This window comes from Copadichromis virginalis, linkage group LG20 (assembly GCF_057382275.1).
Source record: "Copadichromis virginalis isolate Kocher_CV1m ecotype Utaka linkage group LG20, C_Virginalis_male_GT1.1, whole genome shotgun sequence".
In the NCBI taxonomy this organism is placed as follows: Eukaryota; Metazoa; Chordata; class Actinopteri; order Cichliformes; family Cichlidae; genus Copadichromis; species Copadichromis virginalis.
The window spans coordinates 17294451-17308004 of NC_140637.1; the positions used below are offsets into that span (position 1 = coordinate 17294451).

General features: G+C 38.4%; 2 protein-coding genes across 2 annotated transcripts; one reads left to right on the top strand and one right to left on the bottom strand.

Moving 5' to 3' along the window:
* Positions 1–2598: 2598 nt before the first annotated feature.
* LOC146684556 (tripartite motif-containing protein 16-like) lies at positions 2599–5298 on the bottom strand. The gene has a single exon (XM_085444625.1). The coding sequence runs from the start codon at positions 5260–5262 to the stop codon at positions 3571–3573; it is 1692 nt and encodes a 563-aa protein (XP_085300751.1). The 5' UTR covers positions 5263–5298; the 3' UTR covers positions 2599–3570.
* Positions 5299–7459: 2161 nt separating this feature from the next.
* Positions 7460–13491, top strand: LOC146684557 (glucose-induced degradation protein 8-B homolog). Its single transcript, XM_085443428.1, has 5 exons — positions 7460–7684; positions 8045–8171; positions 8265–8461; positions 8706–8903; positions 12174–13491. The coding sequence occupies exons 2-5, from the start codon at positions 8051–8053 to the stop codon at positions 12345–12347; spliced, it is 690 nt and encodes a 229-aa protein (XP_085299554.1). The 5' UTR covers positions 7460–7684; positions 8045–8050; the 3' UTR covers positions 12348–13491.
* The last annotated feature ends 63 nt before the right edge of the window (positions 13492–13554 follow it).

Here is a 13554-nt window from a genome sequence, read left to right on the forward strand (position 1 = left end):
ACCAAATTAATCATTTGGTGATTTTGTGAATAACCAATAACCAAATTGACAATGCAACACACTGTTTGTGCAGAGATTTACAGCACAATGCTCACTTACAACACATTCCTCCATCATTCCCCCTTTTAAACACTTAAAACATGCAGCAAATAAAAGACTGAGTGAAAATGTGGCACTTCCTGCTGATTTTAAAAATCAAACCAGTTTAAGTTTGTATTCTCTCAGCTGCAGACTAGCTGCTGTTTAAATGTTTGAGAGTTAAGATTGGATATAAAACAAACGTCAAACATAAACTCAGTCTACATACACACTTGATATGAGGTCAGCAATTACAGTGTCTGTGTCCTGTTTTAAGATCATATATGTAAAATTGTTGTTTAAATTATAGTTTCGGAGTATCATACATAATGCCCACGTGAGGTGTGTGACTGTACACCACTATACAGAAATAAATCAGCTATTACTGAAATACACCTGCTATATAATAAACTATGATAAACATGTGAAGGTGTGATTAACATGTTTAGTTATAAAGGACAGCTTCCTGCCTTTAGTCTCATTCATGAGCAGTATTAGTTCTCTTCTAACATCCAGAAGTCTGCACAATGTGTTTCATAGTTTCTAACAAGCCTTTGAGAGTTAAAGGTAACATGACCGAAACACCAACATCAAAAAACAAAACAAAACACCTCACAAATCATATATTAACCTCATTTATTTTTATTTTACAGTTGAATAACTATTAACAAACAGATAATGTAATATTTCTGGACAGACAGGAGTCTTTCAGTATCCGAGGAGGAACCTTCTCGTTCCTCCTTGCATAAATTTTTTTTTTTAAATTCAAAAGTCACGGTTAAAAAAATCCAACACATATGAGCACCAGATGGTTCAGTCTAACATGTGCTCCAGTGAGACATTAAACTTCAGTAAAATTATGCAGTTATGAAACTTAACTGTAATCTGAGCCAAACTGATTTTCTCAGTTGTAAATAAAACAGTGAAGTAAATGTGACCCAACAGACAGAACCTGAGTGAATTATGTCCAGTGTTTAAACTCTACTGAGAGCTAAAACTCAGCGGAGGTTTTAAAGCTGTGTGCCGGTGATTGGATATCAGCTGCTCATAAAGTGGGTTCGCCTCTAAAGTGCTGTGCAGTTTTCTAAGTGTCCATCGCTCTCCGTTTAAATCCTGTTTGCCATCTTTAACCCAGGTCAGTCACTCTGAGGGAAACACAAGCTGCAGCAGCCCTGCGCTCAGGAAACAAACTACATTTTCTTAAATGGCTTAGAGAGCCATTTGAGCCTTAAATTAGAGTACTTTAAAATACAGGAACATGTTTAAAAGACAAAAATGAACATCCAACTTTGACTGTAGATATCTTTGACAGGATATCACTATTGGACTGTCTAACATGCCAACTTCCAGAAGGACTGAGACAAGTGACAAAAGAACAGAGCAGCATTCAGTGACCACCACACATGAGCATGTTCCTGCAACATTCAGCATCTGATTCTTGTTCATCTGTGTGCTTCTGCTTTTGGTAAGTATACTTACCTAACTACAGTAACTATAAAGCAGTCACTCTAAACACATGCTGCCATCCAGTTCTAACTACCTGGTTACTTGGTATCAGTTATTTGGTTTGTTTGTTACTCACAAATATCACCAAACTCAGACATTTTGCATTCTGTATGTCTTTTCATCTTTACCAGCCACACTCTAACTGTAATTAAGAGTTTATTAAATATTAAAGGGGTGCAGATAGAGCCAGCTTTTGAATTTCTATGAATTACTATGAACACTTACCATATTCTACCTGCACAATAGCGAGCAGAACTAACACTGGAAAAATACACCATCACATAGTTCATCAAACTCACATAGATAAACCTTATTTATGATATAACAAGGTAACAAGGTGAACAATGAAACAGTAACAGTCTAAAAAAGTGGATTCTAAACTCCAATTCAGTCAATTCTATAATTCAGTAGAACTGCAGACCCCCAAGTCTTCATCATTAAACCTCTAGTTGCTTCATTTTTCTGTTTTATATCAGATATCAGGTTTTAGTAAAGCTGCATTACCATGGTGAGGCAAAGTGCTTTTGTGTGTGTGTTGTGAATGGCTATGAAAGGCCTTTTCTTAAAGACCAAAGTTGGGTTTGAATTCGAGTTACAGCAGACAGTCGCCACTTTGAAATGGAACGCAGCCCTCCAAAGGCAGACGGCTAACATGAGGAATTGAACCCTAGCCCACAGCAACCACCATAGCAACCGCCTAGTGTATGACCTTAAAAAACATGTCCTTTCTTCATAACTGTCAAAAATATGAAATAATTTACAAAGAGTGAAAGTGTTACAGCTGCAGAGGGCTTTGGCGGTATCTTTGGAATCTGTTTAATAATATACAATATAATGTAACCATGGAGACAGAGTCAGTCATGTGAACTAGCGTGCGTGTTTACTGCAGTGAATGAGGCGATTGTGTGCACAGCGTCCACACACTGCACAGGGTCAAGACATGACTTCAATATTGTTTTATACAAAATAAAGTTGTTTACAAAACATTCTGTGTCTCCCAAATAAGCACAGCTGTTCACGTTTGTCATTACATGTTTATTTGTAAGAAAAATGATGAACTTCACATTGTGCACCTAATCGAAGCACATTTGATAAGTCTGTTTCATTCCTTTGCATCATGAGAGCTGGAGTAAACATATATCCTGACAATTAAAGTTGAGCAAACTTCAGTGAAATCATAAAACAGTAGACACAGGTAGAAATGGGATCAGATTCATCTCTGCATAGTCAAAAGCAGATACCTCCTGTGTTCAGTCCATCATATGAAAAAGGAAACTGTAGCACAGTCCATGTGCTTTTGCATCCATGGCTAAAATGTTCTCAAGGAGGTCAGTCTCAGAAATGTCTCTAAAGTAGACATGTACAGTGTAGTGTAAGCACTGAAAGATCATAGAGGAAACTCTACCATTAATGTCAAACTAATGTTGGAGAAACAAAACACAAAGGCTATGTTTGGTTTTAAGTGAACTGTACATTAAGAGGGCGACAAAGACAACATTTATACAGGAGTGAAAAAAAATTAAGAAATGCAACATATGTGGAGACAAATTCAAAAATGAAAAATGCAACAAACATCTCAGTTACAGTTTGGATTTTGTGTTTCACTTAACATTTGTGTTTATACTCTTGTAAATGTGTTGCTCTCATATAACACTGTGCTTTTTATTTTCAAGGCAAAAGTGAAAGAATTTTTTGGCAAATATGTAAAGCAGTTTACAATGTCATGTGCAGAAATAGTTTTGTAAATAAAAATAATCATGCAGAGCAGCAGCCTATGGGAGGTTGTTTCTGCCACTGAGGAAGTATACATAACCCAAGGTTTTATTTTATGGATGTTGTTTTTCAGTGGCAGAAACAACCTTCCACATAGCATAATAGCTAATTGCATACAAGAGCGTGTATGTTTGATTGAAAGCTGATCTTTATGAAGTGTGAAAGTAATGGTGAAATACAACTTTAAAGCCACTACAAATGAAAGATTCCTCTCTACTTGAGTTTGCAGAATTTAGTGGTTTTGACACCTGAGAAAAGCCAAAATCCAGCATAGAGCGGCTGACTGAACGTAGTGTGGACTCTGTGGAGAAGGGTCATAGTTTCAGATACACTGTAGAAGGACAGGATGCCTGCACTGTGATCCAGGTACACTCCTATTTTGGAGAAGTGAGGACCTGAGGTGGAAGTGTGGCTGTTGTTGTGCCAAAATTCATATGCTTTTTTGTGACAACTCAAAGCCCAACTTTTCTCATTGCGTCCAAATTTACATTCATCCCCCCACCCTGCTCTGCCAATATTTTTGTAGGCGACTGCAATGTGAGATCCTATCCCTATCCACTCCACTTCCCAGTAACACCGTCCAGTCAGACTCTCTCTGCTCAGAACCTGAGACCATGCAGTGAATCGATGTGGATGATTAGAATAAGACTGCTGTTGGTTCATTAATGTTGCCTTTCTGTTCCCCTCTGATAAGAGCAGCCATTTGTTTGCTGTTTTTGGATCCAAGGTGATTGCACGTGAATAGTTTAAGAATCCAGCTCTGGTCGTTGGCTCTGGTTTTGGAACTGACAGTAAAACATCCACTTGAGTGACTATGAGTGAGAAGTTTGACCATGTCTCACTCAGGATATCCTGTAGCTTCTCTCTGGTTTCTGACACAGCTGCTTTCACATCCTCAAAGTACCTCAGAGGACGGATATTGATGCTAGATGAGTCTGTAGGCTGTCTGAGTGGTGACAGTAAAGGATGGTTGTGCAGAAACAGATTGTGATCCTCTGTGTCTATGAGCTGCTTCAGCTCAGCATCTTTCTTCTTCAACTCAGCGATCTCCTGCTCCAGCTTCTCCTGAAGCTCTTTGACTCGACTCACTTCAGTTTCTTGCTGGGATCTGATCTGCCGCTTTACATCAGAGCTTCTTTTCTGGATGAGACGAATCAGCTCAGTGAACATCTTCTCACTGTCCTCTACCGCTTTATCGGCGGAGAAACTCATTGCCCTGACCTCCAGCTCAAGCACATTCACTTCTTTCTCTCGGTGCTGGATTCTTTGCTGGATTTGCAGTCGACTCACCTCGAGCGCTCTTTGCCTCTCAGACCTTTCTGCTACAGCTGAAACCGTTTCATGGCCTTTATGTTCATCTAAAGAGCAGACATAACAGATACTCTGCTGATCAGTACGGCAGAAAATTTTCATCACCTCACTGTGAAGAGAGCAGATGTTCTCCTGGAGCCTCTTGAAGGGGTCTGCCAGTTTGTGTTTCTTTAAAAGAGCCACATCATAATGAGGCTGAAGGTGCTGCTCACAGTAAGAGACCAGGCACACCAAACAGGACTTCACAGCTTTTAGTTTTCTTCCTGTGCAGAGATCGCAGGCTACGTCTTCAGGACCAGCACAGCCCTGATAAACAGAAGCAGCTTGGAGTGCGGTCTTCTTCAGCTCCTCCACTAACTCTGCTAACATTGTGCTTTTCACCAGGAGAGGTCTCGGTGTGAAGGCCTGCCTACACTGAGGGCAGCTGCAGATTCTCTTCTTCTCTTCATCCCAGTGGGTTTTAATGCAGTCCATGCAGTAGCTGTGTCCACAGGGAATTGTGACCGGATCCTTTAGTATATCCAAACAGATTGAACAAGAGAAGCTTTCTGGGTGCAGCTGAACTCCTTTCTGTGCCATTTTACCTCTCAGCATCTGTGCCTGTGTGAGTTTCGTTTCCTGAGAACTTAAACTGCTCTGACCACTGAATGTAAGAATCGTGTTTGCGCAATACACGTCACCACATTTTGGTTACGCCCATCTCTAAAGTGCAGGTCCAAAGGGGAGGGAACACACAAATGTTTAGACAGAGAGGAGCTCCGGTATTTAAAGAAGAAGTGTTAGAAGCTGTTTTTCATTCCAAGAAGAGGAACAGTACTCTGTGTTTAGGCTGTACTCAGTTAAATGTCATATATAGTCAAGTAAAGACAGCTATAACATTTAAAACAACAGCAATTGACCCAAAGTCAGATACAGACACATGAAATAAACTGCATTTCCCATACCAGTCACACAGAACGGGACACACAGAACACATATTCTTTTTTAAATTTTTGTTCCTATAGTTTCTTGTCATAACAGAATTTTATTATATTAGTACATATTAGTATTTTAATAAATATTAATAAAGTCCACAATTTACTAGCAGTTTACTATTGCTAAATTCTCAGTTGATTAAAAATGAGGTAGGGGCTTGATTTCACAAGTTAATATTTTTATATTATGACATGTATCTGTCCATCTTTTCTTTATTTTTGCCTGTATTGTTCCTCTAAATGTTTGTATAATTTCAAACTGAACCTATGGGCGCATTAAATAAGAAAATGCTGTCCGACTTTTAATTTAATCAGTAGTTCCGGTTGGTTCTTCCACTAGTAATGTGTCGGTCGCGAACGAAATGGCTCTTAGAGCCGACTCTTTGAAGTGAACGATGCGATCCAACTCCTTATTGGGAGCTGTGTTTTTTCTTTCTTTCTCTCACCCTCTCTCTCTCTCGCACTTTTTTTCCGCTTCGCTCCTCGCGAGCGCTGAGCAGAGGGGGGAGGGGCGGTAGTTATACTTGCAGTAGCACAGGAACAGTGTGGAGGGAAAGAGAGAGAAAGAGAGCCAAGGACAACAACATCATATTAGAAAGGTAGAGTAATCATCCACAACAATTTTTAGTTCAGGAAGTTTATTCATGCAGGCCTATATGACAGATCTTTCTTTTTGCATCTTCTTTTTGTTTTGTATATTTTAATTTATATTTAATTATGTTGTGGTTTTCAGTGTTTTGTGTTGTTTCACTTTAAATTTGTTTAAAAGGATAAGCTGAAAATTTTAATAGTTAAATTTAATTTAACAGTTAAAAGTTGAAATATAAATAGTTGTATGTAAATTGTTGTTTTTTGCATTATATGATTTATTTACTACATTTTATGTGGAGTGAATAAATACAAGTATATTTACGGTGGCCCATAGAGACAAAGCATGTACAAACTCCAAAACACATACAAACTCCGAAGCATGTACAAACTGCAAAACACGTACAAACTCAGAAGCACGTACAAACTCAGAAGCACGTACAAACTCTGAAGAATGTTGTTTTTTGCATTATATGATTTGTTTATTACATTTTATGTGGAGTGAATAAATAAAAGTATATTTATGGTGGCCCCTAGAGACAAAGCACGTACAAACTCCAAAACACATACAAACTCCGAAGCATCTACAAACTGCAATCGGATATTTACATGTAAACATATATAAATAACCACGTTTTTTTTTTTTTGTTTTTTTTTTACATTAGTACAGTGAAACCCCGACTTACAAAATTAATTTGTTCCAGAGGGTCTTTCGTAAGTCAAAATTTTCGTAAGTCGAAGCACCTTTTTCCATCACCTTTTGAGTGAGGCGATGCTGGCTGAAGACGAAGTTCTTGGTGGAGGAGGAGGTGGCGGAGGTTGAAGAAAGCATGCGTATAAATGCATACATACGTATGTGCACATGTACATAACATTATGGAATTTAATTTATTTTTTAAAATTTTTTGCATTTTATCTACTTCGTTACGCAGGCATTTTGCCGTACCACGGGCAGAAATATTGCTGTTAAGTGCCTTCGTAACTTGAATTTTTCGTTAAATGGGGTCTTCATAAGTTGGGGTTCCACTGTAATTCCTTTTGTGCATAACTTTATATTGTTCTTGATAATAAATTAAAGCAACAAAACAACCTGAAGAGTCGGTTGGGAGTCGAAAGACTCGACTCTTTTTAGTGAGACGAGCCGAAAGAGTCAGTTCTCTAAAAAGAGTCGGAATTCCCATCACTATCTCCCACTGCACTCACCGTTACTGTTCCTCGGCAACCGTGACGTCACACCTAGCGCCAATCGAAGAGCTCGCAAGACCGACGCATCTATCGCGAGGTTATCACATTAGCTTGGTTAGTTAGCTAGCTGCGGAAACCCTGAACGTGTGTCCGTTGTTTATGATTTTATTTTATTCTTCTAAAGCGCTGAGAGGGCTGAGCAGTGCTTATTGATTATTGATTCCTAACGCGTGCAGGAAAGCATAATCGCCGGACCTTGTGTTTGCACGGTAAGCCATGAAAACGCTCGCTGTCTGCTAAATGGTCAGGGCTGTTGCTCAGGAGGAAATGGGTTTGTTTTGAAAGCCTCGGAGAATTTTCCCGTTATGTTTTAGCAAGATTTTCAATCGTGTAAAACCAATTTAGGCATCAGAAATGTTGTGTTATTAATTTTACTTTTTAACCCGTTGCGTGTTTGATTTCTGTGCGTGTTCATTTTGTAATATTGGTCTTATTTGCACGGTTGTCCCGTCGATCTTCGTGTAGGTACAAACTGTGACCAAGCTGTGTCAGTCTTGCTCACGTTTACAGTATTTGTTTGTTTGTTTGTGTTTTTTTTTTTTTTTTTTTTTTTTTTTAATACTTTTCAGGATCCAATGATGAGTTATGCCGAAAAGCCAGAGGACATCACAAAAGAAGAGTGGATGGACAAATTAAACAACGTTCACATACAGAGGGCGGATATGAATCGGCTCATTATGAATTACCTGGTGACAGGTGAGGCATAGATTGAAGATACAACCTGTAAGTTGAATTTACAAATTGTAAAGTCTTGTTTATCTCTTTGTGTCTGTCTGTGTTTGATTTAAGAGGGCTTCAAAGAGGCAGCAGAGAAGTTCCGGATGGAGTCTGGTATCGAGCCGAGTGTGGACCTGGATTCTTTGGATGAAAGGATAAAGATTAGAGAGATGATCCTGAAGGGCCAGATTCAGGAAGCTATTGCACTCATTAACAGCTTACACCCGGAGCTGCTCGACACCAATCGATACCTGTATTTTCATCTGCAGGTGCGTTTCCGAAAAGCTGTGCAGGGCTCTAATTTTAACGTTGGAAATAACAGTAAGACATCTGATGTAGGTCTGCTCTGCTTTGCAGTGCATTTTCTCTAATAACCTATCCTGCCATTGCCTGTGATGAGATTATGTTCTTTTTCTCCTCCCACAGGAAAAGGAAGTTATTGTGATATTAGATAAAGTTTGACAAGACAAAGCCTGAACGTCAACACTCACTGCTTCGTTTCCCCTCTTGCAGCAGCAACATTTGATTGAGTTAATCAGGCTAAGAGAAACTGAGTCAGCGCTGGAGTTTGCTCAGACACAGCTGGCAGAGCAGGGGGAGGAGAGCCGAGAGTGTCTGACAGAGATGGAGCGAACGCTAGCCCTTTTGGCATTTGACAACCCAGAAGAGTCACCCTTTGGAGATCTGCTCAACATGATGCAGCGGCAAAAGGTGGGCAGGCTTTAGTCTGACTGTAAAGCTGGCCATCTATTTGACATTTATGTTGCATGCATCCAGTATTGTAGACTCTTGTGGATCTGAAATTGGAATAAGAGATCCAGCAGCCAGATGATGATCATTTTATTTATATAGCACATTTCATCACTTGAAACTCATTGGGCTTAACACATAAATTAAAGAAATTTAATAACTGTAGGTTTACAATCCCTTAAGGCAATGAAACCAGCAAAACAGAACAAAACCATATGAAAGAAAAGAAAAATGCATATAAACTGTTAGCCTGTGTGAATAGAAAGGTTTTGAATCTATTTCTAGATGTACACACAGATATAATTGATCTCAAGTCAGCAGGCAGCTTTTATTAAAAAAACAGGACTGCAGTAACTGAATGCACACTCAGTAGACTGAGATCTGATTCTGGGACCAGTTAAAAGATCTGAAGCTGATGACCCGAGAGGTCTGACTGGGTTGGAGACACTGTCAGAGATGTACTGGGGGCCAAACCATTGAGAGCTTTGTGAACTAATAGAAGAATTTCAAAGGTGATTCTGTATTGTACTGGAAGCCAATGGAGGGTTTGTCCTGTCAGGATTCTGGCTGCTGCATTTTGGATAAGCTTAAGATGTCCTAGTGGTGATTTAGACAGGCCTGCAAATAGTGTTGCAATAATCTCACCTAGATGAATGCACGGTACATTTTCTCAGTGTTGGTTTAAGATGTGAAAATTCTAACCTTAGATGTATTTTTAAAGTGACAGAAGGCAATTCTGGTAACCTTAATGTTGTGGTTATCAAAACTGAGATCACTGTCCAAAATTATGCCACGGTTCCTGACTTGCTCACTGCGTTTCAGAGAAATGGATGAAAATATGAACAGTATTTTTGGTCTCTGACTTTTTGGAACAACAAGCTTCCTGGCTTATTTCTTTTAAGTTCTAAAACGTTTTGAGACATCCAACAGTTAATGCCATCACATTATTATTTTTTGAACAGAGGTTAGATAATCACAGCTGTGTTTCATCTGCATAAGAATGACAGGTTATATTATTATTCTTTATGACAGTACCAAGTGGGAGGTGGTAATAAACAAAAGATTGACTCTTGAGCAACTCCTCAAATACTTTGCTGAGAAATGAAACATAGAAATAGGTTATTATAATTATTAATTACCAGTGGATAGAAGTCATTTCTATGGTCATGGTGGGATTACAGTACATTTAAGCAATTAATAATATTTCCTAAATTATTTCTAAATGGTGAGACACAGATTTGAATAGTTTGATGGGGATGGGGTCAAGTAAAGAGGTGCAAGGCTTTAACTCTTAAATAACTTCTTCCAGATCTTTAGAATTTACAGGTGACAAAGTGGACATTGATCTTGTGGCAGCAATTTGATCAGAAAGTGAGTCCATCCTAGAGCAGGGCGATATGACCAAAAATATTTATCACGATATACATTTGAAAATTTGCGATAACGATATAACTGACGATATAATTAACACTAGACAAAATACTTTACAACTCCACAACTTTATTAGTGCAAAAAAAAAACAACAACAACCCATCAATGTATTTTTACTTAAACAAGCAGCTGTTTTTTGTGTGCATTAAAGTTATATAAAAATTTAACAGTACAAATGCAAATTCCTTGCTGACAGTTTAACCAAAAGGCATTTCCAGTGGAAATTGGCCGACATATCCTCAGCATAACCATGTAGAATATCCACAAAACTTAAAAAGAGGTTATACACACACAATATGGTAATATTATGTTGAAGCACAGTACGTATCACTCCGCGAGGCTCTTGCCTACGATAGCCGTAATGCTCCGACAATCCATCAAGCGGTGCGGGTTCATAGCTTAGCAAAGTCGTACTAAAACATTTGACAGATTTTCGAGCGCCGTGTACCACATAAAATCATTTCAAGGTCAGTAAACACAACCAGAATTCATACACAAGGCATACGGGATTATAAGGAGCACTGTCCATTTTCAGAAAACAAAGGATTGATTTTAAGTGTGCCGTATTTTCCAAAAAAACACGGTAATAACACGGTAATAACATTTTTGCTAGCATGCTTTAGCAAAAATAGTGCTTTGTTGTGTATCTGATGGACGAAAGCTAAGCCAGTTCCACACCACTGAAGTTGCAGCATTTTTACAAACCAATTCTGGTTCATCCGTTTCATTCAACGATCCGCTTTCGCTCTTCTCATTCTCCGTCGCCGCCATGCTTTTTCCGCCATGTGCGTATAAAAACAAAGGCACTGCGCATGCGCGTTTTACCCATATTCTATTGCGATATTTCATTTTCTTATTGTTGCCCAACATTATACCGGTATTACCGTGAACGGTATGATATGGCCCAGCCCTAGTCCATCCTAGATAAATTACTTTGAAAGGCTGAGATGTTACCTTTTCTTGTAGAAAGATGCAAATTCATCACATTTATTTGTTGAAACAAATTCAGTTGGTATGGTTTTGGGGATTAAATAGTTTATCAATGCATTAAAATGAAAAAGCAGAATTAGACTGGCTATTGTTGATCAGTTGGGATGTGAAGGGTTGTCTGGCTGATTTGGTTTCATTGGTGTAGCAGTAAAGGGCATTTTTATAGATTACAAAATTAATTTGTAATTGTCTTTTGTCTGTATTTTCTCTCAGATCTCCTGGAGATTCTTTTTGCCATCTTTACCTTTTAGCTGTTTCTCCAGGGTGCTTTTGACAGGAGCAAGGCAGTCAATAATTTAAGAAACTATATTTTAGAAGTTGTCCATTTCATCACATGATGACATTTTTGGTAATGCACACTTTAAGAAAGTCACTAATAAATGTGTCAGTCATCCTGGCAATGACATGATGCTTATTAATAAATCAGCTTGTATTTGTTTTGACAGATAAACAAACTTCTGAAAATAAGCTGTAATGATCATAAACAGCAACATCCAGGACATTTGTGATAAATGTTGTTTATATTTTTACTCCTTTTTTCTTTGTCTTAAATTGTTTTCCCACGTCTTGGTATACAGGGAACAAAAAAAAATTCTAAATGGCAGATATAAAAAAAATTATTAACTTAAAAAATAGTCCTGACTTTCTTCAAAATATGGTTAGGGTTGCCAGGTATGCTGTCTCAGAGTGTTTTAATTCCTGTTTTGTGGAGTCATGTGAAGCTGAATATAAACATTAAGAGCGCAGTGAATGCCAGCAATAAAAATTTGTTTATTTCAATTTGACTATCGCACACATCTCGGTGCACAGGTGTGGAGTGAGGTGAACCAGGCTGTGCTGGACTATGAAAACAGGGAGTCGACACCCAAACTGGCCAAACTGCTGAAGTTGCTGCTGTGGGCTCAAAATGAGCTGGACCAGAAGAAGGTGAAATACCCCAAAATGACTGACCTTAGCACAGGCACCATCGAGGACCCCAAGTGAACACAACAGACAAGAACCACCACTTTCCACTTCCCCTTAATTTATGATCAGTCAGTGACTGTGTGACAACCAGGTAACATATATGTAAAAACAAATGCTACAGTGTTTCTTTTTTTTCATGTTTCATTCATGAGAGGTAAGACTTAACTCATTGTGCAAACTGTAAATTGCTGTATTTGCAAAGTGGCAGAAATTATTTAGTTTCAGTACAGAACCTGGATTTTTAGGTAGCTCTCAGAGACAACAAAATTTAAATTGCTGTTTTATATTTTGTCTTTTTAAGCTACGATGGTAGTATTATTTATCGTGAACATTTTCCCCACCAGACTTTACTTTGCCAGGAAAAGTTGATGGTGTGAATGAGCACTGTTGGTACTGTGCATAGAACGGGGAGGGAGGGGGGGATTGAGACTCTTGAGACTGGTGAAATGAGAAAAAGTGACTATTTTTCAAATAAATGGAAATCTACACTTTATCTAATTTTAACAATGTAATATTTATGATTTTATTTACTCTCATTTTCGTTTGCCTCTTTTTTTTTGTCAGCTTTAAAATCAGCCACATGCTTTTTACGCCGTGAAGTTTGATTGTACCTTGTGTCTATGGGATGCCTTGTAAATTCATTATTTAAGTGTTTGAGAAGGTGAAGGGAGTCCAAATGGAGTTGGTTTCTTACTGAGTTGAGGCCTTTTCTGATATCTACAGTGTGCACTGCCTCCAACATGCTCCAAATGGTTTTTCCTGTTGCACAGGTTTAACGTTCTGGTTAAGTTCAGCCAATCCTGCATGATGATCATGCAGGATTGAGAGAAAGGGCTCCTGTATCTGGATGATGGAGCTGTCAGTTATGGCTACTGTCTAGTTCAACCCCCTCGCGTATGAAATTAATTCAGACGGGAGCAGTTTCCTTTAGTCAGTGGCTTTGTTTTAGTAACTTAAAATGACCCAAAGCTGATACTTTTGGTCCCTAAACAGGTATTTTGAAGAGTGCTATCATTTTTCCACTTTTCAAAGCCATTGGTACTTTCACTTTACCTGCATGTAAGTGTCCCTTTTTTTTTTTTTTTCAAAATGGGGGGGAAAGTACTTGTGCGTGTTTATTTTTGTTTGGTTTGTTTATTTTTATAAAAAGAAACAAACTTGCTGCTAGTTGTCCATCCTTAATTTCTTTTAAGGTTGTGTTGTCTTTATAGAAACTGGCTTTGAC